The following is a 17,495-nucleotide window of genomic DNA, read 5'->3' on the forward strand; positions in this document are numbered from 1 at the left end:
TTGATGAGCATTGGCTAATGACCATGCAAGAAGAATTAAACCAATTTAAACGGAATGATGTTTGGGACTTAGTCCCTCATCCGGGAGATCATCAAGTAATAGGCACTAGATGGGTTTTTCGTAACAAACTTGATGAAAACGACGTTATTACTAGAAACAAAGCTAGATTAGTTGCCCAAGGTTATAATCAAGAGGAAGGTATTGATTATGAAGAGACATACGCTCCTGTAGCACGTCTCGAAGCTATTCGTCTCTTACTTGCTTATGCTTGTTCTAAAGACTTCAAACTATTCCAAATGGATGTTAAAAGTGCCTTTCTAAATGGCTATATAAATGAAGAAGTCTATGTTGCTCAGCCACCCGGCTTTGAGAATTATATGTATCCAACTCATGTCTATAAGCTGAAACGTGCTCTATACGGTCTTAAACAAGCCCCTCGGGCTTGGTACGAACGTTTGAGCAAATTTCTCCTTAGTCAATGGTACTCTAGGGGTAAAGTTGACACTACTCTCTTTATTAAAAGAAAAGATAAAGATATTCTCTTAGTCCAAATTTATGTAGATGATATTATTTTTGGGTCGACTAATGCAAAACTTGTCAAAGATTTTTCTAAGCTTATGCAGAGTGAATTTGAGATGAGTCTCATGGGTGAGCTAAATTTCTTCCTTGGCCTACAAATCAAGCAACTCAGTCATGGAACGTTTGTGAATCAAACTAAATACTGTACGAAGCTGCTCAAAAGATTTGGAATGAGTGAAGCAAAGGAAATTGACACACCTATGGCAACAAATACTAATCTAGACAAAGATGAGAAAGGTAAAGAGGTTGACGTGAAATTATACCGAGGTATGATAGGTTCACTATTGTATCTTACTGCCTCAAGACCAGACATTATGTTTAGTGTGTGTATGTGTGCAAGATATCAATCTTGTCCAAAAGAATCTCACTTAAAAGCTGTCAAAAGAATTCTGCAATACTTACGTGGAACTACTACATATGGCCTATGGTATCCAAAGGGAAATGAGTGCCATTTGGTAGGATTCTCCGATTCAGATTTTGCTGGCTGCAAATCCGATAGAAAAAGCACCAGTGGAACATGTCATCTATTCTCAAATTCATTGATAAGTTGGCATAGCAAGAAACAAGTATCGGTTGCATTATCTACTGCCAAGGCAGAATATGTAGCTGCTGGAAGCTGCTGTGCACAAATATTATGGCTCAAGCAACAACTTCTTGACTTTGGTATTAAGCTTGATCGCATACCTATCATGTGCGACAACACAAGTGCCATAAACTTGAGTAAAAATCCTGTCTTACACTCACGTACCAAGCATATTGAAATAAGACATCACTTTCTACGAGATCATGTAGAGAAAGGAGACGTTACATTTGAACATGTAGAAAGCAAGAAGCAACTAGCTGACATCTTCACCAAACCTCTAGCAACGGAGCAATACTTCAACATTCGTAGGGAATTAGGGATACTCGATATCTCTAATTTGGGCTAATTACGTTTGTTCTCTCTTAATATTATTTCTTTACTTTATATATATATTTTTCTGCTAACATTTCTCTTAGCGTAAAGGTAGTTCATCATCAAGCCAGGCGTCATTCCACATTGACTAAAGGCTGCCACCAAAGTTGACACCTACATATTGAGAAAGCGGTAACGTAATTGTTGTTCACTTTCAAAAATATTATTGATACTATAATATGCTATCATTTAACATGCTTATAGTGACTTCATGCATATATCGCTCTTGCTCATATATGTGTCTCATCTTTAATACACCTTTTATCTACCTTTTATCTACTATACTATGAATGCTAGCATTTTATCTATGTTTCTCTCGTTACTCTCCTCTTCTGTTTTTCTTGTATCTCTTTTGATGTTGTCAAAGGGGGAGATAGATAGATGCTGAGTGTACGGGGGAGCTCAGCTGAGTAAATAAATGCTGAGTGTACGGGGGAGCCTTTACCACTTATTGCCAAAGCTTCTACTACCGGTTTGCCATCATCAAAAAGGGGGAGTATGTGAATACAAGATCACACTCACAAAGATGTTTTTGATTCATGGCAAACTCAACAAGCATACAAGCAACAAGGCACAAGCAGAAGAACTCAAAAGAAAAGCAAGCATTGGTTACTTATAACAGAGCAGGTCGACCTACTATGCATATAGGTCGACTCAACACAAGCAAAACAAGAAAAATGCAGATAAGCAGCAGCTAGGTCGACCTACTGTCAAACCAGGTCGACCTAAAATGGAGAAAACTCATACACTTCTGTTAGGTCGACCCACACATCAACTAGGTCGACCTAATCTGAGAAAAATTCCCCAAAACGCATTTGAAGTGGATTCTGGTCGACCTACTCTTCTACCAGGTCGACCTAACTGGGAACAAATAACATCCAAAGGATATGCAGCTCTGTTAGGTCGACCTAAGCACCACAAGAGGTCGACCTATCTGATCAAAAAGGATAAGCAGCTCTGTTAGGTCGACCTAAGCATCACAAGAGGTCGACCTATCTGATCAAAAATGCCAGAATTTTTGGTTTTCTCTGCATCAACTGAATAGCTCTCATATATATTATCAAAGGATCAATTATTGAAAGTAACACCAAAGACTGAAAGATACACAAAGGCTTCTCATCTTCGTTCTTCGTCATCTCCAACACAATTACACATAATCATTCTTGCGTTGAGGGTTAGTGATCGAGTTCGATAACGTCCATGGAACGAAATTGAAGATTCCTAGTGGGTGAAGATTTGTGGGGTTTTTTGGTGAATAAAATCTGCGGGTTTTGTCCTCCAAGATAGGTGTTTCTTGGGGGTTTTTATCAAGAGGTTTCATCGAGGATCCATCTGAGTGTGAAGATTGAAGAACAAGGGTTCAAGGCAATTCAAGACACTGCAGAAAAGGGATTAAGTGAAGCTCTTGGATAACCTTGATCTGACTCAAGATTAAGGGGGAAGAAGATTCAAAGGATCGACATAATTGGTTTATGGTTTATCGCTTTGTTATCTTCTTTGTATATACTACTTTCAACATTAATGAAAGATTTCCCAATTTCAGTTTGGAATTGGGGGCAGACGTAGTCGTAGCGAGGACGATCGACGAACTGCCTAAACAAATATCGTGTTCTTGTCGCTTTTACCTTTTCATTTACGTTCTGTTCATATTTGGTTATAATAGCAAATTGATCAACGATTCGAGTGTTAAGATTGTGAATTAAGGACTTATATAAACATCACAATCCATCACACATTGAACCACCATCAATTTGATCATTATCACCAAGTGTTTGTGTTTTTGCTTCTGTCACCATTACTGCATTGCAAACGTAGTTTATCATATAAGAAGTTAATTGATTTTCAATAGAGCGACGTATTGATTCTATAATGTATTCTCTTATCGTTTATCTCAAGCTGGTTAGTGGTTTTAACACATATACAATCGTTTCAATAGTGGTTCGGAATAGACGCGAGTCGATTCAGAATCACTTCCGCTTAAAGTTCAATTAATTCTGCAAAACTGTTTAAGATCTATTCACCCCCCCTCTAGATCCTAAGGCCAGCGTCTAACATGTATAACACATTGTGTAAGGTTAAGACATGTGATATAGCTACACTATCAGACATGGATGCAACAGCTTGGGAACCATCAGGTAAACTAACATGGAAATGTATAATGGTTTTGAAAGAATTAAAAGATGATATATCATTAAAAAAATGATTAGTGGCATTTGTATCTAGGATCCAAAGGTGGGGGTTCTTACCATTGTCATTTGGAGAATGTGAGTTCATGACAAAGGGAGATGTAGACATGAAATTGGATTTGGGTGTGGTCTTGGACTATCAAATCAATTCCAAGATGTTGTTATACTGCTCTTGAGTGAAGCCAAAAATCAGTTGAGATTCATTTGAACTTGCATTAAGTGAAGCAACAAATTGATATTGAGAATTGGCATTTTGAGCCTTACCCTTTCCTTTGAAACCTGGTGGATAGCCATGCTTGAGGTAACATGTTTCAATTGTGTGATTCGTTCTTTCACAATGAGTGCAAACACGGTTGTATCCTCGTACTCTTCCATGTCCTTGGGACTTGCCTTTAAAGGAATTATTTCCAGTCTCACCATTGGAATTTTCAAAGGACATGTTAAATTGAAAAGCACTCACTTTCTCACTTGAAGGGATATTAGGAACTACCATAGAAATTGCACTAGTTCATCACAAATTCCACAACAGTTTTTACACAAAATCCTCACCTTACATTCAAAATAATCAAGGGTCCAAAATCAACAAGAATGCATTACACGGATTCACCATTTTCCTCATTCCAAACTCAACTTTTTCCCCAAAATTCCTAACGGAATTTCCCTCTCAATTTTCTCAATCCTCTTGCTATAAATACATGTGAGATCACACCAAAAAGAGGAGGAGAAAAAGCTACTGTTATGCTATTGAATTGAAACCATAATTCTCCTCCAAAATTTCTTCAAATCCTTCACATAAGCCTTCAAAATTCCACTACAAAATTCCACTCCATGTAACTTACAACAATTGACCCTGCATTTATCCAATCTCCAACCAACTTTTGATCCACAAATCTCTCTATAAGAACCTACAACTTCCTTAATCCGTTTCACAATACTCATCTTCCGTTCTTGTTGGATAACAAGTGAGAAAGCTTTATCAACATCTGGTAGGGGATTCATCATCATGATATGGGATTTCGAGTGTGCAAACTTCCCATTCAGTCCTTTGAGAAAGCGTATAACCTAGTCCTATTCACGATATTTTTAAATTGATGTTATAGCGCCATACGAACATGGAATAGTACAGGAACAAGCAGGAATAGGTCTATAATTCTCTAATTCATCCCACATGACTTTTAATTGAGTGAAGTAGTTTGAAACGTCAAGAGTACATTGGTGAAATTTGTACAAGTCTTCTTGAATATCTGAAATGCGAAAAACACCGCCTTGAGAGAAACAAAGTTGCAAGTTATTCCATACACCAGTTGCGCTTTCAATCCACCACACAAATTTAGCTATGGATTCAGAAATTGATCTATGAATCCAATCCAAAACCATTATGATGCAATGAATCCACAAAGAATACAAAGGACCAGAGATCTGAGGCTTCATGAGAGTGTCGTCGATGAATTTTTATTGGTTCTTGGAAATCAACGCGATGCACATTGATCTCGCCCAAGCAGTGTTTTAAAATCCGGACTGGTCGAACAGGGAACCGGCCAGGTAACCGGTCTGGTTCAATTGCTGGATCAGATATTTCATTGAATCGGTGTGAACCGGTCAAAACCGGTGTAAACCGCTAAAACCAGAAAAAAGGCGGGTTTCATGAACTGGTGGTTTAATTGCATTTTAACAAAAAATTATTTAAAAAATTAAAACGATGCCATTTTGATTATTTTAATGAAAAATAAAAATAAAAATAAAAGAACTTAAATAAAAAATAAAAAATAAAAATAAAGATGTTGCTGACAGTTGACTTTGTTGCATATGGTTTTGATATTGAAGAAGTAGATCGCAACATTTAAACAATTTTTCTTCCTTTAAATTAAATTTAGTAGACAATGAAATTATTTGGTTATAAATTATTTAATCATATATTATTTAAGTAGATCATGTTGCGATTAAAGTTTGTTTGCAATTATACTTTATAATTTTGTACTATTTTATTATGTGTGATATCTATGTTTAAAATTTGAATTTAAATTATGAACTTGTAAATTTATTTATGAAATGATATTTTCAAAAAATTTAAGTGCTAGTTATATTTTATAGAGACTAAATCATCCGGTTTGACATGTTTTATACCTATATAATTTTGTTATAACGACCAGTCTATTGAACTGAGTTATTCGGTTTAATTCGGTTTAGTCATGCAGTTCGACCAGCGACCTACTGGTTAAACCAATAAACTAGTGACCCAACACCCTCACCGATTTGATGTTCGGTCCGAGTTTTAAAAGTATGGTAATTCTTATCATCAAGTAATTGTGAAACAAGAACAATAAATGAATTCTCGTTCAGATGCAGGTAGTAGGTATTCATCGATTTAGTGAAAAGATCAGTAAATCTCTGGTTTGCCATAAAGGATAAAGTTCACAAGAAAAAGATAAAGAAGAAAAAGAAATTGAATTTCAACAACAAAATGAAAAGGAAAAAAACAATTGAGGAGGATGATCAATGCCTCCAATTTTCAATACTTTGTTTGAATATGGTTTGGAAGGAACACATTTCTAGTATCTTTTTATAGAACAACTAAAATATGAACGAACTAAAATCCTTCCTCCAATTTTCTAATATAGTATATATATATATATATATTTATATATTTAAAATAATGGCAAACATTTGCAATAACAAAACACTAAATAAATCAGCGTTTTAACCGAAACACACACGACAGTATGGTCGGTGTAGTTGTAATACTAGATGAGTAAGTAGCCAAGTTATTTCCGATTAATATTTTTATAATTAATTTCCCATAAAATCCATCATTTTCGTGTTTGGCGCTCTTTTCCCCTGCTGACCCATTAGATTCTCCCAACCTTCACGTCAACGGTTCGATCCATCTCATAAACTTTTTCCATTTTTATTTTATTTAAATAATTTAAAAATCTCAAAACAATAAATAAATAAATATATAAATAAATAAAAAAACGCAAATTTCTCTCAATTTGTTCCCTCTTTCTCTCTCATAAATTTTCAACGATTCTTTCTTCGCTATAACTTCCCTCTTCTCTCACTGAACCCCTAATCTCTCACTTTCAATGGCTTCTGCATCTTCTTCAGTCATCAAAGTAACTAACCTAATAATTTCTTCACTTTCGTCGTCGTTTTGTATCTTTCTCACGTCGTTTTGAGTTTTTTTTGTTGTTTTGGTTTTTCAGGATGCAAAAGTTCTCATGGTCGGTGCCGGTGGAATTGGATGCGAGCTTCTCAAGACTCTCGCTCTCTCTGGTTTCTCTGATATACACATAGTAGGTTTCTTCATTCACTATTTTTTTTTAGGTTTTAGTTTTTTTTTGAAAGTTTGAATTTCGGTTGATTTTTAGGGTTTTGTGTACTTTATTTTTTTTGTTGGGAAAGTTAGGGTTACGTGAAGTAGGTGTTTCCTTAATTTCGCACTCTGGTTTCGTTTTTTGATATAATTTTTTTATGTGTGATTGAGTTGTTAAGTGCGTCATTGAACTGTTTTGAGATCTTAATTGGAGTGTTTGAATTTGACTTTTTTTTTGTTGATATTTTTAAATTGTTGTATTGGTAGTATATATATAAAGGTTTTAAAAATCGGGCGCGTTGAGGTCACGTAAGGGTTTCGCGATTCCGGTTGTTACATGCTTGCGGTTTTGCTGTCGTCACGGTGTGAATTAATCACATTATTGCATCAATTTTATTAAAATTATTTGTTCTGTCAAATAATGTATAATAACTTATATTGTTCATGTTGAGATTTGTATTAGAAACCAAACTCTCTATCTACTTTTAAGAACGATGTTATGCCCCACGTGTTTCATTGTGATTATTTTCTACTCTGCTGTAACGGCAGTTTGCCGCATGTGTTTCAGTGTGATTATTTTCTACTCTGCTGTAACGGCAGTTTGCCGCATGTGTTTCAGTGTGATTATTTTCTACTCTGCTGTAACGGCAGTTTGCCGCATGTGTTTCAGTGTGATTATTTTCTACTCTGCTGTAACGGCAGTTTGCCGCACGTGGTTCAGTGTGATTATTTTCCACTTCATTGTAACATGTGTTTCAGTGTGATTATTTTCCGCTCCGCTGTAATGGCTGTTGCCGATAACTTTTTGTCGCGGCATATATTGTGGTAGCAAACCTATATTTAAAACCTTGGTATATTCTGATTCCTTTCCTTTTTGATCTGGTTTGTAGTTTCTTGGTTCTACTTTGAAACTCTATTCTTTGCTTTAACTGGGAAGCGTTTTAGATTGTTGGAACCTAGTTTTTTTAATCTTTTAGTAAGGTCCGAGTAATTTTTTCTACTCTGGTTATTGAGAGAAATGAGTTCACAGTAATTGTATGCAGTGTTGTCAAATATCGGTTATATCGCCGATATACCGGTTTTCCATATCGGAATTTGCCTTTCCGATACGAGATCCGATATTCCGTTTCAATTTCGCGACGCTCCGCATATCGGCCGTTTTCCCGTATACCGGTATACCGGTTTTGGATTCCATATCAGAAATTATTTTTTTCTGATTATTTTTTTAACAAGTTATATTAAAAAATAATTTAAATATTGAATGTGAAGAAGTGGAAGGTTAAAGTAGGCTAGGTGAAGAGGTGGGACAGTAAAAGATGGACAGTAATAATTAGTAATGTGCTGTGAAGAGGTGAAGAGGTGCACAATATTTGAAGAGGTGGAGTAATAATTACGTAGTGAAGAGTATGGATATTAACATAATAATTAATAATGGGCTGTGAAGGTGCACAGTATTTTAAGAGGTGAAGTGATAATTGGGAAGCTGTTTATAGAGCATCAGGTGTTGGAGAACCTACAAGATGTACTAGACAAACAACTAAAAAGAGAAAAGCAACTCCAAACCCCAATGTTGTTGGCACTTCATCTAAAACAAAGAAGTCGGCTGCATCTAGGAAAGGAAAGCAACATGTGGTTGAAGAGCAAGATCCTGTTTTTGTAGAATCAGAAGAAGAATTTGAGGATATTATTTCAGATGATTCAATTGAAGAAGCTGAAGGATATGCCTCACTATCGGAAAATGAGGACAATGATTATGTTGGGGAATAATTAGACCTTTATCACTAGTTATGCTTAGAAGTTATGCTTAGAAGAACTACTAGTTATTCCTTATTTTGAAGTTTGAAGCTTAGAAGTTATGCTTAGAAGAACTACTAGTTATTCCTTATTTTGAAGTTTGAAGCTTAGAAGTTATGCTTAGAAGAACTACTAGTAGTTATTACTTATTTGGAAGTTTGAACTATTTAGTTTTACGTTTTAAGTCATTTTGATTTTGAATTTTGAAGTTTGACCTACTTGGTTGTTAGAACTTTTCATTGAGTTTAATCTTAAGTAAACTTTTTTAAAAGTTGTTTATGTCAAGTAGCTTTTTTATGTGTTTCATGTTTTATTTTATATAAAATTATTTATTTTAATCGCTTTTGTGGTTTCCGATATTTGTCCGTTACGATATCCGATATTTCTCATATCGGATTTTTGGTGATCCGATATTTTCCGCGATCCGATATTAACAACACTGATTGTATGTTTAGGTTTAGTTGTTTGACTCCTTATAATCAAGGCAGTTAAAATCAAGATTCTATGCAAGATTCTAAAGGGTGTACTGTCATAAATCGTAGAATCGTAACCCTAATTGTAAGATAGGATATTTATCGAGGTTTTGGTTATTGGTGTTGGCAATGATGAAAATAGGGTATTTATCCAGTATTTGTCGCTAAAGTTGTCTGATAAGAATCATATTTTTTATTAAGGGTAATTTGTAGTGTGGATAGTTGGTGCAAGCATATATTAACCTTGTTACTATCGATAGTTAGTACCAATATTTAACAACTGAACTATATATTGAGCCGAGAACTCTGGGTCATGGTTCATCAACTTTAAACTCTTCAAACCAGGACAAAACCACAGTTGGACTATGCTCAAATAACCCAAACTGTAGACATAGCCGGTTCATGTAACGGTTGTGCCGTTCTGTTCTGTATATCACACACTGGTTAATACTCTGGTTGATAGGTTGTGGGAAATGCAGATATGCTGAATGCTAGAGGAAGTTGTGCATAGAACTAATTACAAAACTGCATTTTGTATACTACTATGTTTTAAAATTTTCTCTTGAATTATCTATGGTTTTAAGCTATGGATCCACTTCATTCCATTAATACGCTTCTATTATTTCCAATGTGCAGATTGACATGGACACTATAGAAGTCAGTAACCTGAACAGACAGTTTTTGTTCCGACAATCCCATGTTGGGCAGTCCAAGGCTAAAGTAAGTTAATATGTTATTGACATTATTCTTACCTGTATATGAATATGTTTCAGATTCTCAACCACCTGATTAAGTCTTCTACCAGGTTGCTAGGGATGCTGTTCTAAAATTTAGGCCCAAGATAAACATTACATCATATCATGCAAATGTCAAAGATCCTGATTTCGATGTGGACTTCTTTAAGAAATTTAATGTTGTTCTTAATGGACTAGACAATCTAGATGCACGTCGACATGTGAATCGCCTGTGTTTGGCAGCTGATGTTCCTTTAGTTGAAAGTGGAACTACTGGATTCCTTGGTCAGGTAAGTTAATTGTAAATTTTGGCTTCTTAGTTAGTTATATCCGTTTCCATATAGAGGTTGTATTGCAGCTGTATTTAGTAGATTCTGAATGGTATTTTTTCCTACTTGATTATTTTATTTGCCTAAGAGTATCACTGTGAATTTAATTATTGATTATCTGGCTGTCATTATAAGTCTATACTGTATTTGTTAAATATATCCTATGGGATACTGGTTACATCATTTTCTAACTTGGTGATATACTTTTGATTGAAAACAGGTTACAGTGCATGTCAAGGGAAGAACAGAGTGCTATGAGTGTCAGCCTAAACCCGCCCCCAAGACGTATCCAGTCTGTACTATCACTAATACTCCATCAAAGGTATGTGTTCTTTTATGCACTGAACGGGTTTTTCATCCAAAATAGAATTATTAAAAACATATAAGAAACTAGAATTTATCACAGCTATTATCTATTATTATTGAGTGATTGATTTTTTGTACACCTTTTATATGTCATTTTCTTTTCCAAGGCATCTAACAATTTTTGTGTACGAAACATGGAAGATATGAAGCAATGGGACCATATGTCTTACATAGAAATATAAATTTTACTGATAATGCATTAATATATCTTGATGGATGAAGAATGGCCATTATGTAGATACAGTTTAACATAGTACTGAAGGCACTCATTAGTTATATTGTAGACAAGTGGTTAAGTTTGTGGCACAAACACTTGAATTTTGCTTTGTCAAATTGAACATCAACTAGAATTATGAGTGCAATATTTACTTCAGACTACTGAGTTCTCAGCTTTTGTCTTTATTATATTTGGCAGTTTGTTCACTGTATTGTGTGGGCAAAAGAGCTACTATTTTCCAAGTTATTTGGGGACAAGAATCAAGACAATGATTTAAATGTTCGCTCAAGTGATGCTGCCAGCTCATCTAAAAATGTAGATGATATATTTGAACATAACAATGATGAAGATATTGTTCAATATGGAAGGAGAATATTTGATCATGTATTTGGGTATAATATTGAATTAGCTTTGTCCAATGAGGAGACATGGAAAAATCGAAATAGACCTAAACCTATATACATCAAGGACATCCTGTCTGATGATTTGGCCAAACAGAATGGAAATCTGGACAATGATAATGCTTGTGGCGATGGATTATCAGTTTCTGCCATGTCATCTTTGGGCATGAAGAACCCACAAGATGTCTGGAGTCTTAGAGAAAATTCTAGAATACTTCTCGAAGCACTGAGACTATTTTTCACGAAAAGAGAAAAGGTTGGTCTGATTTTACACTTAATTTGATGTGAGCGTATAAAAAATAAATAATAATAATAATGATGTATCCATGTGGAAACTTAAATAGAACCCTTTATTATTTATGCATCTTTGGAGCAGGAGATTGGCAATCTAAGCTTTGATAAAGATGACCAGTTGGCTGTAGAATTTGTTACTGCAGCTGCAAACATACGTGCTGCTTCATTTGGAATACCTCTACACAGTCTTTTTGAAGCTAAAGGAATTGCTGGTAACATTGTGCATGCTGTGGCGACAACAAATGCTGTTATTGCTGGTTTGATTGTCATTGAAGCAATTAAGGTGCTGAAAAATGACGTTAATAGATATAGGTAATATATGATTCCTCTTTCTCTATTTTATCTGTTTCACATCGGATGTAGTGATGCGAGTAATTGTCTTGCTGTATGTTTAGATTGTGAGAACTGAGAAAACATTGCTAGGTGTCAAAACATATATGATGCCTTGAGGGAAATACTACCTTCTAGTTGCTAACGAACTTTTTTTGTTGTGGGGAATTTTTTTTCATGTTATAATCATATTGCTGGTGTTACATGAAAGATTTTGCGTTCAGTTCACTTGTATGTTGTTTTGAATGATAAAAATATTATCATTTTTGTTTACTGTATTGCAGTATAGTTTACATAGCTAGACTAGATCACTAGACTGAATAAAAATATAATCTAAGTAGTTCAGTTTGGTGGTGTTTGAAAGACCATATTTTGATTTATTTTAGGAATTGCAAAACAATTCAGTAAGAAATTGGAAAAGTTTATGAAAATAGCATTTGATATGCCCATAAACTGTTTTTGTCTTATTTTCATAAGCTTCTCCAGATAGCTTATTGTCATAAACTTGCTGTTTTCAGCCAATGTAAAGTTTGCCCTCATTCTCTTCTGTTCAATTTATGAAACAACTTACACATAAGTGTTAGTTATTTCTTTTTTTGAAGTGACCAATGTTAATTAGTTGTTATTTTTGTTAGAGGGGGAGTTGGACCCATAACCTCCATATCACTCCAATCCCTATGTTCCTCCCTAGTTATTGATTCTCTCAAAAGCAACATGCCCGTGATTTGCTTGCTGTTTATTCCTGTGAGGGATGGATATCCTGTTTTCCCATGGGAATGTAAGTTACTTTTGAAATCCACACGATTGTAACTTCCATGCTGCTTCCTTTGATATGTTGGTTTTTTGAACATTTTGAAAACATTAAATGCGAAGCTAATGTATTTTTGGAAGTTAACCCGGGAATAACATCCTTGGGTAAAGTATTTCTGAATGTTTTTCTTCTGTAGTCAAACTTTCTCTGTTGTTTCACTTTGTTCATTTCCTCATGACTTCTTCATTCATATACTATTCTGTCATTCTGTGTAGTTTACAAGGCATCATTTTCCTTACACGTTTTAATGACTTTTTTTAATCCTATGTGGGTATTTAACAGAATGACATATTGTCTGGAACACCCATCAAGAAACCTGCTGCTTATGCCAGTGGAGCCATTTGAACCAAACAAATCATGCTATGTTTGTTCTGAGGTATGCCAAATCTTTCCTGTCGCTTGAGGCAATTTTATGCATATGCTAGTACTCATCATATTCGTATACATGCAAAACAGAGTCCTGTATTGCTCGAAATAAACACAAACCGTTCAAAGTTGAAGGATGTGGTTGAAAAGATCATCAAAGCTAAGCTTGGGATGAACCTTCCACTTGTTATGAATGCTTCAAACCTTCTCTATGAGGCTGGTGATATTGAGGATGACATGGTTGCAATTTATGATGCCAATCTTGAAAAGGTATGTTTCTTGTCTTTGGTTTGGAAATTAGATTACATTTTATTTAGCTATTTTAATTTTGATGTTCAGGTGTTAGCCGAGCTTCCTTCTCCTGTAACCGGTGGTACAATGCTTACAGTAGAGGATTTTCAACAGGAATTGAAGTGCAATATTAACATAAAGCACAGGTTTTGCTCAATTCTATTTGTATAATTTTGGTCAGAATTGTTTGTTGTATCATTTATAAGTTTGTAAAGTGTCCTGAATACCTTATGTTTGATTCTAAATTTGTTTTCTTTTGATGGCTACTTTCGATTCAGAGAGGAATTTGATGAAGAGAAAGAACCCGATGGCATGGTTCTCTCAGGATGGACTCAACCAGTGTCAGCAGAAGAAACAAAAGACAAATCTGTTGGTAACGGTGCCAACACTTCAGATGCACCGACAGCTGCAGAATCTGAAAACGATGATGATGTTGGTATAGTTTCTCCAGTGAAGAAAAGAAAGCTTCCTGATGATTCCGATAAGCCAAATACTGCTGATGGTGCAAAGCATCAAAAGCAATTACAAGTGATCGATGATGAAGACGATCTTGTTATGCTTGATGGGAATTTAGATGGGTTTAAAAAGAGAAGAGTGTCATAATCTTGTGCATGAACTATTTATCTGGCTGAGATCTTGCATTCTAATTTTATATTTTGTTAGAGGCTTGGCGATTCTTTTGGCCATAGTTATTAGGTATGTTGCTATTAGTCTTTTGATTCGGATAGATACATACACAACCCTTTCTTTCTGCCTTGTGCTTTTCTCTGTAGCAGCAAATGTGTATTATTCTTGCTGACGTCTGACAGAGGATCACTGATCTTGCTAATTAACTTTAACAAAAGTTTTGCAATTTGGAATCTTGTCTAAGATGAGTTAACAGTGAAGTCTTGCAAAATCAAAGTTTGTTCAATTATTATCATGCATATTTTAGCATTCAAGCTTTTTATTACCAATTTTTCATGATGTTAGGATTTGTCAGATGAATAAGAGGATGATTTAATACGCAATTACAAGGAAATTCCAGGGTATATAAATGGATGATGATGTTTGGTATGGCACTTTTGCATGTGAAAAACTTTGTAGCAATTGGATTATACTACCATTAGTAACTTAGAATAATTTCACATAAATTAAGAAAATTACTTTAATAAATAATTATGCCACAAGGCAATTCCCTTGAATAAAAGAGAAAAGGAAGCAAAACAGGTTTTTTGTTCCTTTATAAATTTGATTTTATTTCAATGCCCTTTAATATAATGTTGGTCCCACAGTTGAGTCCTGGAAATTAGGTTTGTGTTAGACCATGTGCAATGGGTGTGTTTAGTTGAACACAAAATGCAAAATCTCTTCCAATGGGTGTTTAGAGTAGTGTTGAGTGTGAGGTGGAAGAGAGAGGTGTTGAGAAAACTCAACACAATTGAGACTGACACAGGGAGGCATGTGGCAGCTTCTGATTGGCAGGCCAGATTTTTATCCATTTAATACTTTGAACTCAATTATTTCGTTGCAAATTATTTTTTTTTATTTTTTATTTTTTTACCAAAATTCATGATTTTTTTTTCTCTATAAATAGAGACTTGGTTCATTTGATTTGGACACAGAAAAAAAAACCAAATTTTTCACTATCTTAATCTTATTATTATCTTTCTATTAGTATTTACGTTACTTGTGTGTTGTATTTTAATTTAATTTAATATGATTTGTATCGTATCCAATTATTTAAATAATTTTTTTTTTATTACAAAAAATTAATTTTTTTTTAATTTTAAGTATTTATTATTTTAATTTAATTTTAATCGATAATTGTAATTTTATGTAATTATAAAAATAAAATTTAAATAAGAATATGAAAATAAAAAGTGGTGGGGTAGGGTGTTGAGTGAAAAACCAAGTTTTTCACTATCTTAATCTTATTATTATCTTTCTATTAGTGTTTACGTTACTTGTGTGTTGTATTTTAATTTAATTTAATATGATTTGTATCGTATCCAATTATTTAAATAAATTTGTTTTTATTACAAAAAATTAAAAAATAAATTGTTAAGTATTTATTATTTTAATTTAATTTTAATCGATAATTGTAATTTTATGTAATTATAAAAATAAAATTTAAATAAGAATATGAAAATAAAAAGTGGTGGGGTAGGGTGTTGAGTGAAAAACCATTGGAGAAGGTAAAAGTTGAATGAGTGTTGAGTTATTAGGTGGAAGAGAGAGAAAATGATGTGGAGTGTTGGGAGTTAAAAAAGTGGGCGTTGAGTGTTGAAACTATTGTAAATGGTCTTATGAACACCTGATATCTGCACCCACCAGTTTTGGTCTTATTAAGACAGGTTGATGATGACCCCATCCTTATCTACAATTCCTCTCAATCATTCAAGGTGCTGCCATTTACAGTTGGGAACATAAACCAGTGTTTTTCTATCTATTCAATGCTTATTTTAGTATGTTGTAACAACCTATAAGCTCCATTCCTTTTCCATTGTACCTTTTCGAAAATTTCAAATATACATGGCTTAAAAATTGGGAATTGCTAAGCTCACTCTATGAGAAGCTGCATTCCTTTTCCATTGTACCTTTTCGAAAATTTCAAATATACATGGTTTAAAAATTGAGAATTGCTAACCTCACTTTACGATGTGAAAAAACATCCATTGAAAATTCAAAAAATGTCTTCTAGATTTTGAAGATGCACCATAAGTCTTACTCGAACACGGTCAAAATAAGTATTATCCTATTTTTTTTTTTAAATTTATTCAGGAGGTACATCTTCGGAGCTATTCAATGTCCACCACATGCATTCTTATATGAAACACCATTTTTTTTTGACAATAAATGACTTGAAGATGCATCTATGTATTTACATTAGACAAAATTCCGAGATGTATTTTTGAAATCACACCAAATAATCATTTCTACATTTGATTTAGAGATGTCCCGATAAATTTGACGATATATGGCTTTGATTTGTATAAATTAAACGATACTTTTAGAATGATATGAAAATCACATATATAAGCTAATAAATTAAGAGTACATAATAAAGTTAAAATAAAATAGTGCTTCTAATATAAATATTATAAACTACTATGTATGACGGACTGCGACCTCCCTGTTTTCTATGTCGCCTCATGTATTGCAGTGCCTCCCCATCATGACATCTAAAACACCCCTCACGTCAAAGTCATCTGAAAGTTTTTCTCTGTCTATACCCGCCTACATAATCTCCACGATACGACGACATCTAGACAACACATCAACAATATGGTCTACCCTAGCCTGCTCATTGACGGTTTGTCTTTGAGTTGTAATTCTTTGAGGAACTAAAAGTTTAGTCAGGATTTTTGAGAAGACATTAACATAGTCTTTGTGGTTGTAATCATGAAATTGATTATTAGATTAAGTCCTTATTGATAAGGAAAAATTACTCTAGTAGGTGAACTGGACTAACATAGTTAACGGTGAACCAGGATAAAAATACTTGTGTATTTTATTATTGTTTACTTTTTGCATGAGTATTGTTTGAAATTTGGGAGTTTGAAAAGATTTATTTTTAAAAATTCAATTCAAACCCCCATTTCTTGTGTATCATTGAACCTTCATGATTGTATGTTGGATTGTCCGTTTATTTTGGAGCAATTGAATAGATTATGCGTAAGCATTTGATCTTGATGCTAGTGACTGCTGCTGCTGTTGTGCTTACACTATGATATATTGAAGAATGTTTTTGCTGCTGATTGAATATTAAAGACCAGTGTTACTACTAGTGGATGAATGCCAGTGAGTCTACTGGTTGTCTCTTGTTCTATCCTGAACAAAGTTCTATGTCTTGAAGGTTTGAACTAAGTGTTATATCTTAAAGAGTTGTTTGGCCACAATTTGCCAAAAATGGAGATTGAAGTTCTTTGTGAAATGGTCTTTTGTATTGATTGCATCTTGTAAAACAACAATATGGAAGAAGTGTTCAAAGTATTCAAGTTGATCTAGCTTGCTAAAGTTGTATGGAGGTGCATAAGAGACTCATGCTGGACATGATGTCGCAACATGCTGCTC

General features: G+C 34.2%; 1 protein-coding gene across 1 annotated transcript; it reads left to right on the top strand.

Moving 5' to 3' along the window:
* Positions 1-6,693: 6,693 nt before the first annotated feature.
* LOC131616742 (SUMO-activating enzyme subunit 2) lies at positions 6,694-14,355 on the top strand. Its single transcript, XM_058888168.1, has 11 exons — positions 6,694-6,833; positions 6,924-7,013; positions 9,937-10,020; positions 10,106-10,324; positions 10,584-10,685; positions 11,145-11,603; positions 11,724-11,953; positions 13,065-13,158; positions 13,239-13,418; positions 13,488-13,585; positions 13,718-14,355. Exons 1-11 carry the CDS (start codon positions 6,804-6,806, stop codon positions 14,040-14,042), a joined length of 1,911 nt encoding a protein of 636 aa, XP_058744151.1. The 5' UTR covers positions 6,694-6,803; the 3' UTR covers positions 14,043-14,355.
* Positions 14,356-17,495: the final 3,140 nt, after the last annotated feature.

This window comes from Vicia villosa, linkage group LG7 (assembly GCF_029867415.1).
Source record: "Vicia villosa cultivar HV-30 ecotype Madison, WI linkage group LG7, Vvil1.0, whole genome shotgun sequence".
In the NCBI taxonomy this organism is placed as follows: Eukaryota; Viridiplantae; Streptophyta; class Magnoliopsida; order Fabales; family Fabaceae; genus Vicia; species Vicia villosa.